Source organism: Megalopta genalis, chromosome 3 (genome assembly GCF_051020955.1).
Source record: "Megalopta genalis isolate 19385.01 chromosome 3, iyMegGena1_principal, whole genome shotgun sequence".
In the NCBI taxonomy this organism is placed as follows: Eukaryota; Metazoa; Arthropoda; class Insecta; order Hymenoptera; family Halictidae; genus Megalopta; species Megalopta genalis.
The window spans coordinates 1,333,807-1,347,548 of NC_135015.1; the positions used below are offsets into that span (position 1 = coordinate 1,333,807).

General features: G+C 36.7%; 1 protein-coding gene across 4 annotated transcripts in view; it reads right to left on the reverse strand.

Annotated features, from left to right (window-relative positions):
• LOC117227247 (cell adhesion molecule Dscam2) overlaps nucleotides 1-13,742 on the reverse strand; it is a 424,317-nt gene that overhangs the window by 186,959 nt on the left and 223,616 nt on the right. For all 4 annotated transcript variants that reach the window (XM_033482337.2, XM_033482339.2, XM_033482336.2 and 1 more), the window contains exon 5: nucleotides 2,805-2,954. In XM_033482337.2, the coding sequence (XP_033338228.2) occupies nucleotides 2,805-2,954 (150 nt within the window). The remainder of the gene's footprint in view (nucleotides 1-2,804; nucleotides 2,955-13,742) is intronic.

Consider the following 13,742-nt stretch of genomic DNA (forward strand, 5'->3'; position numbering starts at 1 on the left):
GGTTTAAATCAGGACTTTGCGGTGGATGTGGCACCACGTGTGGAACGTTATATAATACCCATTGTTTGACTATTTTAGCGGTATGCTTCGGATGATTGTCAGACTGAAACCAATAATCGTTAGGTAAATTCAATTTTGATACACTGCTTTTTAAATTTTCCTACAAAATTTTTAAGTATTTCGTTTTGGTCATTATCCCATGGATGAACACAAGGTTTCCCACTCCACTAGATGCCATGCAGCCCCAAACTAATGCAGATCCACCATTGTGTTTTATAGTCGGCCGTAGATTTCGCGGTTCTAATTCTGTGTTCTTTTTCCTCCAAATACTTTTACGTCCATCGCTACCAAAAACGTTAAATTTACTCTTAAGAAAAGAATAACAATGCAAACATAACGCTATCTATTGATGCAAACCGAAATTACTTTCTTGCCAATCCAGTAGTTATTGAATCGAAGCAATGTAAAGCAAACAATTTTTTCGAATTTTCTAAGGATGGAGACTGATAGAAACCATGAGGTTATTGAGAAGTTATCGACACTTGGCAACGTTGCATATATCACGTGCACTAAGGGCTCGCTGGTCGTAAGAACCTCCAGAACTTCCTCCACTTTGCTAACGCGAAAAAAAAGGAAAGGAGTAGGAATTGCAGAAAATAACCCGACGCGACGTGGCACTCATCACCTTTAGTCTTTTTCTCCTTACTTTGTGTTGTATAGTGGTTTGACAAGGGGGACAACCCCTGCTCGTTCTTGTTAGTACAGTAAATGCTCCCTAATTGACCCTCAGCTTGTACACAAAAATGGACAATTTGAGAAGAGAAGATACGATTATTCGTGTCTCACGGTTTGTTTTTATGGTTACCGATTGTCAATAACAATCATTCGTTTGTGTACGAATTGATGGTTGTATAGAGAGGGGGCCCGACGTATACAGGCGTACCTGAAATTTTCCTTATCTGCCGAATAGCCTCTCGTATGTCTATGAACATACCGTATGTGACAAACTTTCTACTGCAAACGTACCGAAACAACTACCTTAATCGCCTTTATACCGACATAGCTTTCATCCCTGCGGATCCACTGATTCCGCCTTCATTCAACGATTTTCCCCTGCTTGTCGCCGCGAGAATCGCTATCGAGGTGTTTATCGCTCCGGCACGATTAATTATGAACCCGTTGCCGTGCCGCGAGAAAACGTCATCCGGGTAAACAGAATATTTTTCGTGGAACTCCTTAGCATCGGCCAATTAGCGTAAAACTTGGGAATTATGTTCATCCGGAGTACGATCGAGACCAGTTGATCCGTTTTTAATGAAATCACGAGAACCCCGGACCTGTTGAAAATGGGTTATTCCATTCCCTAGCTCAAATCCCGGCTATAACATACTCGCGCGCAAGCATTCGGGAAGTTCGTCCTTTCGGAGCCATTCAAACAATTAATCCTCTGGCAAGATCCGATTTCGGAATGGTAACAACATATTCTGTTTTGAGGATTTCCGTCGTACGCGTGTTCTACTGATATTAATCCGCGTAACGAGGATGCGGTCGCTATAATCGTGTACTGAGAAGGTTTCGACCTAAAGTTTGGCGTACGTCCACGATTTTCTGTGTTGTCAGCCGTGCGACGTTACCTCGTTCAGCGAATTGGAACGATATTTCTAGAACTACAAGCTGAAGATACGTATTCTTCTTATCAGATATGTATTTAAAATCATCGATCTGTTCTTAGGAGTTTGAATAAACTACAAAAGGAATATCTTATATTCTGATGCTGTTTTAAATAATGTCTAGCAGTATCGAGTACAATAAAAACCGACAAAATGTTAATTTTGATACAGTGCTGGATGAAAAAATAAGACACTCGACATGTACAATGCACAAAGTGAACGTTTCTTACATTTCGATATAAACAATTACAAAATATGTTGAGTGCATTATATTTTTGTCCAGTACCGTAAGTGCAGCGGATACAAAAATTCTTTTGTTTTGTTTGTTTTTGAATAAAACAAACTAATATGTCTTCTTCGATGTATATAAAGTTAATTATTTCCGGAAATAAACCAAAGGCACAACGATTAAGTCACCTTGCAGTAACTGGCTCCATTGCTCTACAATATGCATTTTTGAAATTTTTGTACAGGCTCAGATAAAAGAGTTGAAAGATGCGTTTTTAATTCTTTTTGTTAATCCAAGTAACAGCAAAATTATTAAAAAATGTATTTTAGTCATTGCGCAGTAAACTAATCGCTTTAACAAGTCATTTAGTTCAGTTTTTAAAAAGTTATAACATTTTAAAGGATGTTCGAATACATATACATTATATATATAATTTTTTCATTAAAATAGTAGTCTAAATAATTCCTGCTTTTTTCACCGAATCCTTGATAATTATAGTTTTAATAAATGTTAACAGTCATATTTCTATAGAAGTAAAAACGATTCGTCAAATCTCAAAGCTTTGCTCAGCGGTAAATAACTTTGAAGAAATACCTTTTTATACATTTAATTCTCTTTTAATCTTGCTCAACTATTTTCGAAAGTGATGCAGCGTTTGTTAGTTTTCTTGAAATCCGTCGGTCGGTTGCCATCCCTTGTAAGTCAATAAAATGATCCCGATATATTTGCATAACCGGTGATCCATGGATCCTGGCAAGCAGACCTTAACTTCCTGCCGCGCGGCAGTCGGGCGAAATTCCGCGTACATTTGCGGGCATTAAATATTCAGTCAGCGGAAAGTTCGACAGGCGCTGGACGAACGGATTCCACGGGATAACGGCAGGTGTTTGATATCCGAAACTTACCGGTCACCATGAGTCTGGCAAACGAAGAACTTTCCACGGTGTCGCCTGTGACATGGTGGACGGTCCGGCATCGATAACTGGAACGGTCGTCGGACGAAGTCACCGAGAACACCAGCAGCTCCCCGGTTGGCAGCATATGGTATTTATCATCTGAAAACATAACCGTATTCTTGATCCCATTCCACGCACATACACCAGCATATACGAACAATAGTTTCAGCTTTCTATCACGCCGTTATTTAGCTTCTATCATGGGTATCTGTCATATAATACTAAACCTACCGAATAAGGAAGATGGGAAATGTAGGCTACGCGCGAGACAGAATGCGGAACGTTAAAGCATTTATTGGAAGAGTGCGAGCGAATGGAGATGTGCGAGTATAAAGAGAAACAGATTGTAGAAGGGAGGGTTTCTGCAGGGGTTGTCGAATGGTTAAGGAAAGTGGAGAAGTGAATAGAGAGGAAAGAGAGAGGGGTGATAGTATCCTGACGGATGGATGTAAAGAATTGTAATCGATTGTAAGTTAAAGTATGGAGGATGTGGATTTGTAGGAATATGTTGTAAACGAAGTCTATTTCTGGGCCTAAGAACTGAAATAAATAGAATATACAAGATGGGTCAGAATTCGTACTACAACTGAGCAGGGGGTGATTCTACGTGAAAAGGTGAGAAAAAAATTTGGTATAATATTTTTTTATTCGGGGCTCCATTTTCGAGAAAATCGGCTTTAAAATTCGTTCATCTATTCTTCTACCGCAGTTGCCTCCTTCTAAGATCGTTTATAAATATTAATTGTTGCGAATTATGTAGTAAACGGAATGTTTCCATTATTCTCAATGTTCACTATTTTTCAGCATAAATAGTATAATAATAGCATAATATAACAATGCTCATTAAGATTTTCTTTCGTAATCCATAGTGCTCTTTATACAGGGTCAGTCATTTAAGTCGTACATCTAACTCTCATTTTCAAATCCACTTTATCATTTTTTCGTAGCTTTCATAGTCATGAAATAACTTAAATGCTGAATTCGGTCAATCACCCTGCATACAGCAAGTGTGAGTGTTGAGCATTAAATCTGAAAATGCCATAACTGATTCATTGAGAATTTCTCGCAAAAGGAAAATACAGTAAATTCTCTCCAATTGTCGCTCAGCTTATATTAGGTCTACTGGAAAGTTCTGTCCGATAGTGAATTTAAACGAATTTAATCATGTTTGTACGGTTTCAAACCATATACTACCAACTATATAATATGGTTTAATAATTTAGTGTGCCTGTGCCATACACGAGCATGACCATTAAGAGATTGACATTCTGCGAAGTTATAATATCCTGTAGTGTTTTCTTTCTCCGTAAATTTTACTGGCAAGTTTCGTTTTAGCATTACGTCGATTAGTATCAACGTTGAAACGTTTGCGTCTGTTTCGAACATCCTAATAATATATTCCTAAACAGGAATATATTAGGTCTACCGGAAAGAGAGAGTTCTGTCAAGTTTCATTCCATATGCACAAGTTGATTTGAGACATATATGACTATCTCTCTTTATCATTGTATTTACACACATGTACTCTCCTAAATAAACTGAAACAAAGATGTCTCATGTCATTATTAAGTGAGACGCGATCGTGAAAACATGGCTACCGATGATAATGCCGGACCACATGCTGCTTTGGCGACTCGTCAGAAAATCGCAGGGCTAGGCTGGGAAATTCTGTCGCATCCACCATACTCCCCAGACCTAGCACCCTCCGATTATTACTTGTTTCTCTCTTTGCAAAACTTTTTACAGGAACAAAAATTCAAAACTGAAGCTGATGAAAAAAAAAAAATCATTTCTTAAAAATGGCATTTACAAGTTGCCATCACGCTGGCAAGAAGTCATAAGTAACGATGGAAAGTATATTCTACAATAAATATTATTAAATGTATGAAAATTGTGTTATATTTCAATTCAAAAACCGACGAAACTTTCCGGTAGGCCTAATATATAAAAATAGACAATTTAGGAAGAGGAGATACGATTGTTCGAGCCTTGTAGCTCGTTTTTATAGTTACCGATTGTCAACCACTATAAAAACGAGTCGCAAGGCTGGAATAATCGTATCTCCTCTTCCCAAATTGTCCATTTTTGTTTCCAAGAAATATTAGAGAGAATTCACTGTAGTTCGAATTTAACGTATTTTTTTTAAGTTTTGGGTTCGAGGAAACAGTGGTGGCGTATCTTACACAAAAATCTCCCTCCCCATTCCCCTACCTCTATTATTTTCTAATATTCCCGGGTGTCTTTTTATTGTTCCATCGGAACTCGAAGGCAATTGCGTTCCGTTTCGCAGGCCGTGGCCGCGTTTCCATTAACATGCAAATTTCTTTAATGGAAAATCCTCTCTGTTGTCCGCAGCGTCGGTGCGCGTGTCGTAAATCGAGGAAAAATAAGAGGAGTCCGGAAAATCATTCGGAAAACTAGGCCCTCGCGTTAATGGTGGCCAACGGCGCCATTAAACGGACGTGTAAAATGAAAATTCGCGCCTCGACTCCGCGCTCGTCCGCTTCGAGCTTGACCGAAATAACGGGCCGGGCAGGATCGGGTTCGGGCTCGAGCTCGGGCTCGGGCTCTGAAGCCCGCGGGAACCGGCTCGCAAACCGGCGACTGGTTAATTCCATACAGTGAACGGCAGGCGCGGATCGATGAACGGCTAAAAAATCCGACGAGCCGACGAACGTCAATCGTGTAACCTGGATTTAACGCGACGCGGCCATCCGACCGGTGAAATGTAGTTCTACGCTGCGGACACTGCGCGTCCCGCTTATCAGATCCTTTCCACTGATATCCAGTTCTGAAACTTTAGTATTGCCTACGTCCTAGACAATTTTTCTGTGGCAATCCTGCTCGACAAATTACTCGAAGTCTTTCCCGTATCTACCCGATCCGCCTATCAACGATCCGGACGATTGTGTACAGTACGTAAATGTCATAATCGCCATAACAGTCATAATTTCGGATCTGACTTGTGACAGATTTCCGAACGTTGTAAAAGATAGCGACTGAAAAGGAAAAAGAGGATTGAGGCATTTGGCAAACACTGAAGTATTCGTGCAAGTTCAACCTTTTAAATTCAAAACCTAATATTCCTCATTTTTGGTTTCTCGTCACTAAAACTGATACCATTGTATTCGTTTCGTTTCTCCGATTGAAATAACACCCAACGCGATATAATTACGATAACTGTAACTCGTGTTACATAACTGTAAGCCCAGTTACAGTTATGGAAAGAATATCGAACAGTGTTCTCAACGAGCAGATTTAAGATAAAACCTTTCCCTTTCTTCCATCTTTCTCCCATTTTACTTAAAGAATTGCCAAATTTCATACACTAAGGCTAAGGTTTTCCATGTACCGTACCGATGTTTATAACAACTTAATTCCCTATACGATTCTCTGGTATTAGGTTAATCTCGTGTCGGCAACAATAATAAGATCATCGATCACAAAACGATATAAAAGCCATGAAAAATTGTTTTCATAACATTAGGTTTCTCAAAGATAAGTGATTCTGAGGAAGAATCTTCGAGTTCGTAAGTATGATTTATCGGAAAATATACAGGGCGAGTCACAAATTAGTCCCCACGATTTTTCAGCTCCTTCCGATCGCCTAACAAAAAATATTTCTTATCAAATTTAATTAGCATTCAACCGCCAAGAAATCGCATAGTTTGAAATTAAAAACAAATTGATTCTCGATAAAAGAAAAAAATTTTTAAACGAAGCAAGGTAATCTTAGCTTCACTAGTAGCTTCTTCTAGTATTGTAGGCGACGTCGAGACGAATTCAATGAGCTGCTGCAGATGACATTGAAGGAAAAGTTGCCATGAATCGATTGCCGCAATATTTGAAATAATTTGGCGATATAAGGCCTTGCATGTAAATATAAACAAATATACGTAATCATTATAAAATGCTCATTTATTCAATTTCAGATCTTAACTCATAAAAACGAAAGAGAAATTTATATTAAACTAAATTGGAAACACTCATATTAAAAATGTGCATCTAATTAGTAATTAAATTAAATGTTCGAACTGCGTTCCACCTTCTGCAACGCAAAGTTCTATTGTTAATAAAGTTTTATGCGTAGCTTCAATTAAAGAACTCCTTTGTACATTTCTACACGCGTGAATTATGTGTTCTTCAAAATTTTTAACACTGTCCACCGATTGTCTACGTGCAATCGATTTATGGCAATTTTTCCGTCAATATCATCTAAAAGTCATGTGGCAGGTCGTTAAATTCGTCTCAACGTCGCCTACAATACTATACAGTTACAATTAATTATAGTTTCATTTAAAAATATAACGGCGAAAATTAATTTGTTTCTACATTTAAACAGTTGCAATTTTTTGTCGGTTAAATACTGATATTAACTTAGGTAGGAAATATTTTTCTGTCAGACCATCGGAACAGGTTGAAAAATCGTGGGGACTAATTTGTAACTCACCTTGTATACTCCTGTGTCATGGTAGGCTATGTCCACACACTTTAATAGGCATTGTCTCCCAATATCAAGAGAACAAATTGCATACAAATTTTGACACGGGTTTTATTATCATGATCTGTAAACTAAACCATTAGAAATTATTCTTCTGACAACATTCTTAGTACAAGTATTATACATAACTCACATTACAGTACAAATTCTCAATCGTAACATACAGTTGTTGTATACACACGCGATATAGTAAACTTTGCACAGTTTAATAAACTAGTTACAAAAAAACCAATCGACTTGAGTTGGTACTGTTGTCTAATATTTAAAAATTGTTGATAATAATACTTTATTAATTCATTAAATATAAAATTAGATTATTAAAACAAGCAATACTAATTTCTTTTCTTAATATTTTATTTTATATTATATATTTTATTTTATTATTTTTATTTTATTATATCTTACTCTCTTTCTTTTCTTAATATTTTAACACAGACATAACAATTTCAATCGCCTTTTACTTCTCATTTATCCTTCGATTATCGAATTTCAATAAAAATGACCCCACACGCCTTCTTTTTAAGTGGCCTTTCGAATTGAATGCTTAGACTTCTGATGTTGAGCTTCAAAGTCTGTCAGTTTTGACTAATGGACGAGAAGTACCATCAACTTCTGTCGTCGGACTTTGAGCTTGGTAATTATTAAGAAGTTTGCCCTCCTCGGGAGTTTGACGACCTTGAAATACGCCGTCGAGATCAATAGTTCGAAAAACTTTTTAGTTTCCGAGGTATATAAAAAAAATATGTAGAGTTAATACTCTACAATGGGAAATTGTAGAGATTATAATTAGATTATAATTAAGAGAGAATAGAGAGCCGAATTCGAAGTAGCACTTGGGTTGGACCTAATTTGTAACTCATACTATGTTCTGCACGATAAATAGCTTAACCACACTGGCAACATAATTCATAATCAATTGATACCATTAATAACGTCGAACATATTTGGCTTTGTCATGTTACATAATGATTACAATCTACGTGCTGGACGAAATTACAGTACTCCCCCCTGCGTATTCAATAGTGTGTAAATTACTATGTTTGGGAGGTATTCACCGTAAGGTATAGATTACCCATTTATCACTTAATCCAGATTTAACGTAGATTAAGTTACATTCAGACAGAAAATTCGAGAAAAACAGGGCGCTGGAAAGGAAATAAAACTTCCCATTGCTCGTAACAACGAATCCCTTACATTAAAATTTGTTATTCAACGTTCTTCTCTTTATTTTCTCGTTGATTTCTCTAATTTTCAATTTTTTGCAAGTTTCGTCGTTATGTAGCTATGCCGAAGGCTTTGCGGATTAACGAGTCTAAAATAATCGTCGGGGTCGTTACATAGAAACGGGCACGTCACTATTCATCCCTTCGTGAATATTAAGCAGAGTGTTTGGATCCGGTGTCCGCTAACTCAATAGTATGGTACGCTGTGTTTGCGCGATGAATAGATACAACAGTAATAATCGGCGTTCCGCGAACCAACCAACATAATCCTGGAAAATGATTCTGGGTCACTGAACGAATCGATAGTCGGAAAAATTCGGACCGACCGAGGGCAGCGTCGATTGACGTCTATTCGGACCACGCGTCACTGATCGACGTCCGAGGAAACCGTCGATCCTGGAAATTGAACACCATTTCGAGATAACGAGATCCACGATTGCGTTTCCCGTGATTTTTTCAAGCTACGCTCGCGATAATCGAAAGGCAAATGCACAACTCATGACGCACTTGGCGGCATATCGCAGCCTCGTAAATACGCTGCACGCGTGTCATTCGATGGGTGAGTCAATTTTGATTTCTGTTCGCCTATATCGCGGAAACCAATACTTTCAAGGTGCCGACAATAGAATTCGAATTCATTGTAGACTGGTTTTCTTCATTGGATCTTTCTGTGGAAAAATGAATAAACATTGTGCGAATATAAACTTTGTGCATTATCGTTTTTCTAATTTTAGTGAATTGAAAATAATATATAGATATTCTTAAATTCTCGTGATCTGTCTATTGTTTTTAATTTTATCTACTCATTTTGTTTTATATGCATAAAATTCATATTCTAGTTATTATTAGACTTAGGTGGATTTTCTAGATCGAACACAAGAATCAAAAACTGCATAGACATTTTTGCCTGATTCGAATAATTTGAATGAGTTATGAATAATTATGAATTGTTCTAATAGTACCACTGTTTTGCGTTTTATTTACTTATTTATTTCAGAAATGCATCAAACCTGTAATCCCTCCCCTCGTACTTTACTTTTACAATGATCACCTAATTTCATATTTAACACAAAACCTAACGAGTCAGTCAAACCGATTGATTTCTACAATAACAGTAAGATCAAAAATTGTTAAAAATCTCTTCGAAACCATTTCTAAAAAAAATAATTCTAATAGTTATTTTATCTGCCAATGTCCCAAAAATCGGACACTGCATTTAGAAGTGAAAAATACTTCCCCAAAATACATCTGAAATAATATTTCTCGACAGATATGTAAAACAAAGTCCAAAGAACAAGTTTTAATCAAAATTTTTTTATTAACAAATAAACAAGTGCACAAAGAGAGAGAGAGAGAGAGAGAGAGTCGGCTGAGGTCATTAGCTTCAATCTGAAGTTTACAATGATTTAAAACGAACTAGCGAGAATTTTTAATACTTTCATGAAGCACGTGATATGATCTCACTATTTTAACAGTTTTTAAAAGAAAAAAGATTTGAAAATGTGTCCCAGAAATGGGACATTGGCGGATAATGTGTTAAAGTTGCCAAAATGATTAAATTATTAAATTATATTAGTTCTTATTCTAGGCATGCATTATAATAAAAATGGATATATAATAAAAATAAATATCATCGTAGGGTTACTTTAGGTGCTCGATAAATTTAGCGTTAACTGTTGCAAGTTAAAATTGCCCAAAACTCCGGGTATCAGCGTCAACGTACCCTGAAACCAGCATAATCGGAAATCCCAAAATCGCACGATCATAATGACGTGGATATGCGGGCTGAGTATTCGATATCATAATCGATTAATTAAACTTCAAGCCGAAATCCCGCGAGGAACACTAACTGGCACGATTCAATTCCAAGGAAGCTGTGTCAGAATTCGCCCCGATAAAATTAATTCAGATCCGACGTCGAACTAGACAGAAGATTGCAACGTGTCAGAGGGAACGACGCGTCTACGCGGGACACAGGAAATGGTCCGCTCGCGGGGCGCCAAGTTCTAATGTGAATTACGCAAAATCGTTGCACTCGCGGAGCGATGCGACGCTGCGCCGCGCCGCACCGCGCCGCACAAAGGACCATTTCAGCCCGCTATTTTTCCCGTTTTTTCCTCTTGTCCGGTGCGAAGTATATTACGCGCATTCCCATCTTCCGCGGGCGTAACCGGCAGCGACGCGCGCGAGTATATGCCGCGCGTGACGCGCGTTCGTAGGGAAACGCCTCGCGCGAAAATGTTTTCGCCCGCGTTCGCACCTCGGCAGATAAACGACTGCATTTGCACCGATACAGTATTCATGTACACCGCCTCGACCCCGCGTCTCCTCGTCCGGTCAACGGTCCGTTTTTACACGGCCTGACTCTCGCGGCAGTGTCAATATGTCGGCGTACGTTCCGCGCGTCTACGCGCTCTGTCGTGCTGCATTATTCTGGACAAAATTGCTTGGAATTACGACCAGACAAAATGAGATGGCTGCCGGTCAGTACGAGCACTGTGGAACCTCGGTTATCCGAAATAATAGAGGAACCACGAGGGTTTGGATAATGGAACAGTTACTTAACACATTCGCGGCCACGCTCGAATTTAATGTGCTCTCATTGCGGGCTGCATCTTTCTTGCAATATTTTTACTTGATATGTTGGTCGCACGACTTCTACACGTATAAAACATAGTAAATGAGGCAAACGAAGCATTTTACCTAAATGTCACACGTGCGCTCTGCTTAAACATTGTCTTGAGAAGCGAGGGACGATGGTAGGAGTGTAAACTTCATCTGTTTATGTAATCATAACAACTGTAACTAACGCTATACCTATGTAACGTCTTAATTGACGCTTCTTCTGCCACGTGACCTATGTACAGAGTATTCTAAAAATGTCGCACGCCCTTAAAAGAGGTGATTCTTGAGATCATTTGAAGTAACCTTTTCTTTCGGGGGAATGTTACTTCGGACGACTTCAGAAATCACACCTTTCAAGGTCTTACAACATTTCTGAGACACCATGTACAGATCACAGAATTATTTGTCGAAATTAGAAAATTAATTTTGTGATAATATATTATATATATATATATATATATATATATATATATATATATATATATATATATATATATTCCACATTTCATTGATATTTAAAATGTAAGAATATCGAAAACGCTATCAGTGTGAGACATCTTAACTTTTCAATTTTAATTTGTTGAAATAGAACATTTTAAATTGGTTAAATAGAACATTTCAATTTGGTTGAATAGAACATTTTTATTTGATGAAATAGAACATTTTAGTTTGATGAAATAGAACATTTTAAATTGGTTAAATAGAACATTTTAATTTGGTTAAATAGAACATTCTAATTTTATGAAATATTTTCGGTTATTGTATTAGCAGTCAAAGTGTTAAACCGTTAAATTTCATCTTTGTTGATTTGTATAATAAATAGCGTAGTATGTCTATTTACGTGATTAATGTGTTGGGCGGTGATAAGTAGACGGCGGATTTTATGCATTTATCATGGAAAATGGCGTTAATCATATCATATGGCGAAAATGAGTAGCTTTAATATAAAATTATGAAGACATAAGAAGATTTTAATAACGTTGTTACACTATTTTCAACTTATCTAAATTATTTGAAGAAACAGTTTATTTTGATTTCACTTCGATTTCTTGCAGTCATCTTGGCAAATTTTTATTTTGCATAAAGATCCGCAGTCTAGAGATAAGAAATTGTGTTGTCGGTGGTTTCATTATCTACTGGCATGATAAAGATTTACGAGGAAGATCTTCAGCCTGTAAATTAAAAAAAGAGAATGAAACTGCGAGGATTTTCGGTGGATGTATAGATGTATAAGATACGCAATATGCAATTTCTTTACTGCTCAAATTAAAGAAAAAAATTAACCGCTAAATATTCACGTACTTTTTATATTATAACTCACGAAGTTTCGAAAAATTGTTTTGTGGCGAATGCTGTTCCTTTCAATGAAAACTGTCGTTTGGTAATCAAATCACAATATTGATTTTCTGATGTGAATATATGCTATTCCCGTGTCAACGAACTTTTGCACCAAATGATAATTTTACTCTGCAAACAAAATGTGGATCCCAGATTGCTCTACAACATGCATCAACTCAATTAAAAGAATTAATATTCATTTCTACCGGATTGGTAAATGAAAATCAATTATGCCTTCCAGCGCCGCAAATACGGCATGGTAATTATAGGTTAGTTAAATATTTAAATAGTTACACCAATACGTATAAAATAGTTATGAGCATACAGTTGAACAGAACTTCGATAGCAACGATAATCCACTTTGAAATTGTTGGTACTACTTATTTCGGTGTATAAATAGGTTTGGATGTTTCACTGCGAGGAAAGTGTGAAAATTATCGCGAAAAGAAAAAAGATTATTTAATAAAACTGTGTGAATCGATATAGTCTTGTAAAGGCTATTTAGCTTTTCATTCTTTACGTGGTAATTACGAAGTAATTAACTTTCCAATGTGTACGGTAATTACGAAGCAATTAACTTTCCAATTATTTTAAATTCGTATGTATTATAGTTGCACAGAAGCAGTATGTATTGAGCGAAACGGAAAGGTCGTGTCGCTTTTATGAAATAGCTTTGCTAATGTTTTCTCAGCTAATTCGTTCGTTAGTTTTATTAGATTTCCTTAACTTTATCTGTAGTATATATATATATATGTTATATTATATATATAACACGGCTAGATATACAGTTAATTGTTACATTTCTATAGTCAATAATATCAGTCTTTAGTAATTAGAATTTGTTGACTTAAAGCTATATATATTTACATTTATTATAATATTTATATATATGTATTACAGATAAAGTCAAGGAAATATATATATATAGCTTTAAGTCAACAAATTCTGATTACTAAAGACTGATATTATCGACTATAGAAATGTAACAATTAACTGGATATCTAGCCGTGTTACTTTTTAATTGGAGTGTACACGAAAAACTAAAAGTGCGCTTCGTGGGTTAGTATACATGCAAAATAAACACAGAGGCCACAGAAAGATTGTTGTTACTTGTGTGGTAACGTTTGCAATCATAATTAGATTTACATCATACTGAATATGATCGATATGTGCACATACTAATATGTACACGTAATGATT